The following is an 8,114-nucleotide window of genomic DNA, read 5'->3' on the forward strand; positions in this document are numbered from 1 at the left end:
AAATTGGCACGAGATTAATAAATCACATTGAACATCGGGCCCTTGACATCCAATTAATAACATAATCCCATGAAAATACAAGCAGACAATGTGCAAATATGAATAAATTAAGGAACGCGTGAAAACTAATTAGATCTCACAGATTTTCGGGACTGCGCCGTCGAGTTGACCCTTGACTAGATGGAAGACTTAGCCACGCCGCATAATTAAATCATCACACGAGTTAATAAATTGCGAAGGCATTGTTTTGTACTAAAAAGTAAGGAATGAAGGATGTTTTCCCCGTTGAGGAATATTGTCAAACACCTGGCGTGTGTCAGAGGCCAGTCCTAGGAAAAGAAAGGAAAACTAAAAACTGAACTAAAGCAAAAGAACTAAAAGCTGGCCGTCCGTCTTCTGTACGTTAGCTATCTATTTAAAGCCAAAGGAAAGAGATCCAGTGGTCCCCACCAATTGGCCAAAAGCTGCCCCATTTCTTCTTAGTTCCCTTAGGCTTTGTACGTTGCTTTTTTTGTTTCCTTTTAGAACCAAAGGACCAAAGCCCTTTTCCTTTCCTCCGTGGTCCCCACTGAAGTCAAAGGCCCAAGCCTTCAAGTTCTCTAAGTCTCCGGTTGTAAACCTCTTGGTCAACAAGAATAAAGGGATGGGAGTCCAGTTCTTTTCAGCACTGTGGCCCTGGCCTGTGACTCGCTTGAAGACTCAATTTTCTCCAGACAATCCCTCATGTTTGGTAGTTTTCTGTTCTATCCCTGAAATAAAGGCCACAAACCAAATATAAGTAGATATGTGCAATTAACACAATATTTATCAGGGATGAAAGGGGAAATTAATAATAAAATTACTAACAAATTATATCCTATCACTCTGGCTGCTTCTCTGATTGATTTACACTGTGGTTAAAATTAGACAATTAGTTTGAGAACCTGAAATCTGAAAACCATAATCTAGCAATTGTTTAAGAACAATATCGAAATTGACGTAGAAACCATTACATGAATGTTGTAATCTTAATGCTCACGTAACTGCAAATTTGAGCCGGAAATGGGAGGAATCTATCTCCAATTTGGTCAAAAAAAAAAAAAAGCAATCACTAATAAAGGACCAGATTGATCAATACCTTAGTTTCAAGGGACGAAAATGATAACTTTTACCTTGGTCTTGGTCTTTGTTTGGCACTAATGAAGATGCTGGGAGTGTGAGCAAGATAATTTCATCGCTTCTGTAGTTCTGCTGCACCATATCTTCTCTGAACAAGATAGCGTCTTCCAATATTTACACCAAAAAAGTTTAAAAAAAAAAGTTCCGCCCTATTGTTTGTTTGCTGTTGTTAGATGAGAAAAGTGTAGATCCTGAACTAATTTTATTCAGTTGTTAAACCAGATAGAAATCCGATATCAGAGTGAAAAGAAGATACCGGAATGGAGGTCCCCGACTTACCCATGAAGAAAAGAAAAATAATGGACATCCCCTCCAGCAGTAACACTAGTTGCTCTGATTTTGCCTTATACGACTATCTGCAATCGCATTGCATCTCCTCCAGCACTAGTGCTAGTTGCTTTGATCTCGCTTTAGATTGTCTTGCCAAGTTTCCAGGGTGTTTTGCTTTCAGGGAAGTCGAGTACCTGAAGAATAAGGTAAGATTATTGAAAACCTTTTTTCTGTATGTCAAAATGTGTAGGAGGAGGAGGAACCATGAAGCGCTTTTGGAGCATGATCAGGAGCACAAAGATAATACTATATCTTGCTTCAGAATTCAAGATGTGGTTATCAGGATGGTTCATGATCTTCAGTCTGCTTATCTTCTATACAAACATTCTGGTGAGTCAGACTTTGACATCTTAATAAGTGCGGCAACCAGATCCCGGGAAAATATCATATTTTTTCTTGAGACAGATGTCAAGAAATCATGCAGCACCATCTTCTTCGACTGTTACTCACGGGCAGATCCACGACTAGTTATGGATCTTATTGTGTCCCTTTCACAGACTCTGGAGGACCTTTTTTCCAAGGAGCCAACGGATATCATTAGACACAAGCTAATGCTCTTAAGGAATCTCATTGGCTTTGTGACAATGCGAGGTGTTGAGTGTAAGCAATTGACAGATCCCTTGAGTCAAGTTGCAATTGTGGCTGCACGCCTATTTTCTGTATGTCAGCTTGACAGATATGATAAACAAGTGGTTAATCGAATGAAATCCGAAATTTCTCAGCTGATACATGAGAAGATAAATCCTCTTGATACTCAAGTCCGAGAAGCATACATAGATGTCCTGACAGCTTCAAAGAAACAATCAAGATCAGCATGTGCTTTAGCCCTTGAGGAGAATGAGTGTCCAGTTGTAGTTCAATTTGTTGAGTCTCTCCACCATTATCTTATGGATCTACCGGGATACCATGCCAGTTTTCAGGTTCCAGTTAAGGATCATATTCTAAAACTCCATCAGGGAATAAGGTACTTGAGTACCCTTCTCAAGCAAGAGGAGAAACTAGATGATGAAATGAAGGATCTTCTTGGACTTGCAGTCCGTGATGCAGGAATTCTGATCTTCTCCCTTTCTGTCAATGAAATCAAAGAAAGCTTGCCCAGGGAAACATATCTTAGGCTGTTTCATTTGCACAAGGTTCTCAAGTATATGATGGCAGATCTTGCACACAATTATCTGGTAACATCACCATATTCATCATTTAATTATCGTAGATCCAATGAGTTGGGCTGTATGGATTTTTTCCTAGAAGATCTCCAGGAACTAGCAAGGTGTGATGAGGCTGATGATTCAAATGTTGTCCGATTGGATAGAATCCAACTGGTCCACAAAGATCTCGTATTCTTAAGATCTGTCCTTGAGAATATCAAGGAGCAGCGCTTTCAGAATGGAAAACTCCAAGCTTTCTGGAGTTATGTTATGGAGGTTGCATATAAGGCAGAGTTATTGATTGACTCGACACTTGTTGGTGATAAATGTGAAGATTCTTTGGATGCTATTGCTAGAGATATCAATCTTCTGAAGATTGAAGCCCTGGAGATCCATAATGGTCAAACCCAGAGAGTTAACAAGAATTCCATTCTCATACCGTCACAACTTGCTGTCGCCGTACACAATGAGGATCTCGTGGGTCTTGATGACAAGGTGAAAACTATCATTGATCGACTTACGAGAGGATTAAAGCAGTTGGATGTTGTTCCCATTGTGGGTATGCCTGGGCTTGGTAAGACCACATTAGCCAATAAAGTTTATACTGCTTCTTCAGTTAGGTCATATTTCCATGTTCGTGGCTGGTGTTGTGTTTCTCAAACATATAGCAAGCACAGTTTGTTTGTTCAACTTTTGTGCAGTATTCATTCTAAGAGTCCAAACGAATATCTTAAGATGGATGAAAATGATTTGGTTCAGAAGCTAAAGCAAGTTTTGCTGAGAACTAGGTATCTCCTCATTTTGGATGACTTGTGGGATGTTGAGGCATGGAATTTGTTGGAAAACTCATTGCCGAATGACGTCAATGGAAGCAGGATTCTTTTCACCAGCAGATTCCAGGATTTGTCTTTGCAATTTAAACCTGGTAGCAAGCCTTACCATCTCTGCCAACTTACTGATGAAGAGAGTTGGGTATTGCTACAAAAAAAGCTATTTGACAAAGAAGGTTGTCCTCCAAAACTAAGTGAAGTTGGATATCAAATAGCAAAATTTTGTAGGGGCTTACCCCTCACAGTTGTCCTTGTTGCTGGAATTCTTGCTACCATTGCACAAGATAGCTGGGAAGAAGTTGCAAAAAGTCTAAGTTCTATTGTCCTTCACGATGAATATTGCATGAAGACACTTGAGTTGAGTTATAGTCATTTACCAGATTATTTGAAGTCATGCCTTCTATACTTTGCTGCATTTCAAGAAGATGAGGTTATTGATGTCCGAAGGTTGTTATGGCTTTGGATCTCTGAAGGATTCGTGCAACAGACTGAAGGAAAGAGCTTAGAGGAAGCGGCTTACAACTACTTGATGGGTTTAATTAATAGAAGTTTAGTTGTGGCTAACAAAAAAGGAGCCATGAATGGTGCCAAAACCTGCCAACTTCATGATTTGGTACACGAGTTTTGTGTGAAAAAAGCCAAAGAAGAATGTTTTCTACATATTATTCATAGTTGGAAAGACCCTTTTGGTCTTACTGGACCAAGCAACCCCCACCGAGTTTGTGTTCATGATACCAGGAAATTGAAGATTTGGGAGTTAATGCTACTTTTTCCCAATTTACGCTGTTTGCTTTTGCCTGAAAATGATATTCTTTTACCTCAAGAGGAGGATTGGGGGATTTTGTTACCTAAACTTCTTAGAGTGTTGGATTTGGGGGGTTTGATCATTGGAAAATCATTTCCGATGGAAGTAGTATTACTTGTTCACTTGAGATACCTGGTGCTCAGTGGAATACGATCCATCCCATCTGCAATAGACAACCTCTCAAGGTTGAAAACTCTTATCGTACAAGTGGTGGATTTTGTTGTTAAGCTGCCGGATACCATTTGGAACATTAAGACGTTGAGTTATCTACGTACTATGTGGCCTCATGGTTTTAGTTTTCCAGATGGAAATCTTGAAGTATCCCCAGATTTAGATCATTTAGAAACTTTAAGCCTTGCAATTGATCCCTCCGCCCAATGCTTGCAAAGGATACTGAAAAAGTTACCAAGCATCCGTTGGCTAAAATGTTGGAGATCATCTGGTTTACAAGCATGTGCCAGAAATAGGGACAAGATTCTTGTGTTTAACTGCTTGAAACTAGAATCACTTCATTTGGAGAATTTTCGAAACTATCGATTTGAATTTCCGTTGAATTTGAAGAAGTTGGTTCTCGAAGGGAATAGACAGCCATGGAGTGAAATTTCAACAATTGGAAAGTTGCCTCATCTTGAAGTGCTTAAATTACTCGATTACTCCTTTATTGGGGAAGAATGGGAAATGAAAGAAGGGGAGTTCCCTAGCCTCCGAGTCTTGAAATTGTCAGACTTGGACATTCGCAGATGGACCGCATCTTCTGGTAATTTTTCTCATCTTGAGAAATTGGTTGTGGACAATTGTGATGAGCTGGAAGAGGTCCCTTCTTGTTTAGGGGAATGTCCGACTCTTGAAACGATTGAGGTGACAGATTGTCCTGAGTCTGTTGTAAACTCTGTAAACCAAATTCGGCAAGAGCAGCTGGATATGGGAAATGCGATTCTAAAAATCGTAATTGAAAATCCCTCAGAAGAAGAGTCGAATTCGCAAGAAGCAGAGGAGATTTCCTCAGAAACAGAGTCCTCTTCCACTCTTGACAATGATGAACCATTCATGTCCCATTTTGATTCGGGTGAGAGTGAATAATGTAAAGTGGGATTCGGCTTATCAGGTCAGATAAAAGTATATTTGCAGATGTTGAATCAGTTCAATTATATAATGATTCCTGTTTCTCTTCACAATTTACAATGGCGAACCATTCATGTCTCTTTTCTCATCTGTTTATATGTTGAATCAGTTAAATGATATTATTAATTCATGTTTGTTGAAGCAATTTCTGGTCGCTCCCGAATTCTTTTCTTTCTTTCTTTTTTTCGGTGGACCTTATGCTGGTATATAACTTTCTTATTTCATGCATTAACCAAACCAACATTAGCTAGCATAATCTGTTTCTAAAATCTTCTGCTTGTTCTTTTCTGGTTCAGTATTGAATAATGTTTATATAAGGATCTTTAGTCCCAATTTGTGAAATCTTCTTCCATGCTCCTACATATTGATATGATATTCAAAACCAGGAGAGAACAAGCGCGCGCGCATATATATATATATATATATGTGCTACCTATGTATGATTGTGCTCTCAATTTGTGTATATAAGTATGAGTAATACAGAAAAATGTTAATTTGCTTCTATTTTCCTCAATTTATTGATATGTTGAAACATACAATAATAGTTTGGCAACAAATATTTACTGTAAAATTTTGGCAACAAAAATTTTGTGTAATATGATGCGCATGTTTCATTGACATTGAGATCTAGAAATAGTTTTAAATATCTGAAAACGTGCGTCTTTCTTCACTATATTTTGCAGAAGTACAAACATTTTTATTCTTCACTAAGCAATATTCTAAAGGAAGCAATTTTTCTTAAATTTTATTTAATGTTGCTTCATGTTTTATTTCCATTTTAAGTGGTGAATTGCTCGAAGTAATCAAAATGACAAATCAGAGAAACTAGATGACTTTTATTTTTTGGTGGGTGATCTGTATTTCTCTTCATTCAACTGACGTTGTACTGCAATTATTCCTTCTTTCAGAGCAGATTTCTTTGGAAGGAGAGTCTATTTCTTCTCATCACATTAGAAAATGGTGAAGACTGACTGAGGTCCCTTCTTGTTTAGGGGAATATCGTGAGCCTGTTTTAAGTTCTCATCACATTTTAAGTGGTGAATTTCTCAGAAGAAGAGTCAGTTCACTCAGAAGCAGGGTTTCTCCTAACTTCTTATGACGGTGAAGCATTCATGTCTCTTCTTGATCTGCATATGTTTCTTGAAGCAGTATCAGGGCCATTTCAACTCTTTTGTTTGAACCTGCTGCAGATATATAAATTGTGATTTGTGATTGGGGTGGCAAGAACAGTCGTGGATTAAACAATCCAATAATCTATTTCTATGATCTGCTGCAGATATATAATCTGTTTCTGTGATCTGCTGCAGATTTATAATCTGTTTCTATGATGCTCTTAGGTTCTTTTCTCGTTCGAGGTTCAATTTGTTTGAATTTCGTCATCCTAATTTGTTGAATCTTCTTTGATGCAGCTAAGATTGATGTGATGCTTAAAAGTTCAAACCAGCAGAGTAATACATATAATTGTAACTTGCTTCCGTTTTTCCTCAATAAAGAACCGTACGCTCAATTTATTGGTATGTTAAAACATACAACAACCGTTTTGCAACAAATATCAACCGGAGACACCGAAAAAAGAAATCATACACAGATTGTTAATTTTCAATAGAGAAATGGCATAGAAACAAAATTGAAAAATTCGCTTCAATTCTTCTCTTATATATGGGACCCATATGAGATCTAGATACAGCTTCGTACATCAAGCCAAAACAGGAAAATCTGAAAATATGCAGGAATATGTTATCTTTATATGTGCCTTTCTTCTTTAAATGTTTTCATGTACAAACGTTTTCATTCTTCAACATAGCAATATTTTCAGAAGTATAAAAGAAAGTAATTTTTCTTATATTTTTTCTTTTTTGTTTCATCTTTTAAGTGATTAATTGTTCGAACGGATCAAAATGGCAGATCAAAGAAATTAATTAGATGACATTTTTGTGGAGCCATCTATATGCTTCTTCATTTGACTGGTGTACCACGACAATTGTTACTTTCTCTTGTGTTAACAATGGTAGCTTTAAAGAATTACAACAACAAAGTGGCAATTTTATCATAACACTCATTTTTTTTACACAGTTAAGATTTTCAAGGTTAACTAGCCTTCACTAGGGGTAAAGTATATATTTTTAAGATTGAGAATGGGAAAGTGTGATTACCACTAAAGTATATATATAAATTTCATCCGCTACCATGTGTGAAGATGGAGTAGAAGACCAACCATAAATTGGCTTTTTTTCTACTTTTTTTTTTAGTATAACTAAGACGGCTTGAACCTAGGATCTCTCACTTATACTTTCTTTCTCTTGAACCACTCAACTCATTCTTGCCCTTTATATGTTGGGGTCAAATGTTGTGGTCACTGGAATTGAATTTTTTTTTTTTTTATGGAGATACAAACTCGAGATGGTTTACAATTGTATTTGTTTAGAAAGTTGTGCAATCTACAAAAACTAATAGTTTAGTACATTGTTATTTGAGTCAAGTCGAGTCGAGTGTTGAAGAGTTGAGTTTGAGTCTTGAGTTGTGGATTTGAGGAAAAGCCTCTAAATTGTTATTTGTGAGTTGTTGTAAACGAAAGGCTATGATTTGATATTGTTATTGCTGAATTTTGAGTTAATAAAATTATCGAGTTGTCGTGTGTTGATTCTCTTCCTCTTCCCATGTATCTTTATACGTGTTTAAAATTACGTCTGATGTGCATGTGTTTTTTGTGCCAATATCGACAAA

General features: G+C 37.2%; 1 protein-coding gene and 1 long non-coding RNA gene across 2 annotated transcripts; both read left to right on the forward strand.

Moving 5' to 3' along the window:
* Positions 1–1,418: 1,418 nt before the first annotated feature.
* Positions 1,419–4,264, forward strand: LOC113700912 (putative late blight resistance protein homolog R1B-16). The gene is made up of 2 exons (XM_072060198.1): positions 1,419–4,076; positions 4,202–4,264. Exons 1-2 carry the CDS (start codon positions 1,419–1,421, stop codon positions 4,262–4,264), a joined length of 2,721 nt encoding a protein of 906 aa, XP_071916299.1.
* Positions 4,265–4,476: 212 nt separating this feature from the next.
* LOC140011509 (uncharacterized) lies at positions 4,477–6,769 on the forward strand. The gene is made up of 2 exons (XR_011818697.1): positions 4,477–5,373; positions 6,299–6,769. It is a non-coding gene; the product is annotated as an uncharacterized lncRNA (long non-coding RNA).
* Positions 6,770–8,114: the final 1,345 nt, after the last annotated feature.

This window comes from Coffea arabica, chromosome 7e, assembly GCF_036785885.1.
Source record: "Coffea arabica cultivar ET-39 chromosome 7e, Coffea Arabica ET-39 HiFi, whole genome shotgun sequence".
Lineage (NCBI taxonomy): Eukaryota > Viridiplantae > Streptophyta > Magnoliopsida > Gentianales > Rubiaceae > Coffea > Coffea arabica.

Bases quoted from the DNA above. Each gene is read 5' to 3' on its own strand.
- LOC113700912 (XM_072060198.1), top strand. From the start codon at position 1,419: ATGGAGGTCCCCGACTTACCCATGAAGAAAAGAAAAATAATGGACATC. The intron at 4,077-4,201 runs GTACACGAGTTT...TCATGATACCAG, and splicing joins CCTGCCAACTTCATGATTTG to GAAATTGAAGATTTGGGAGT.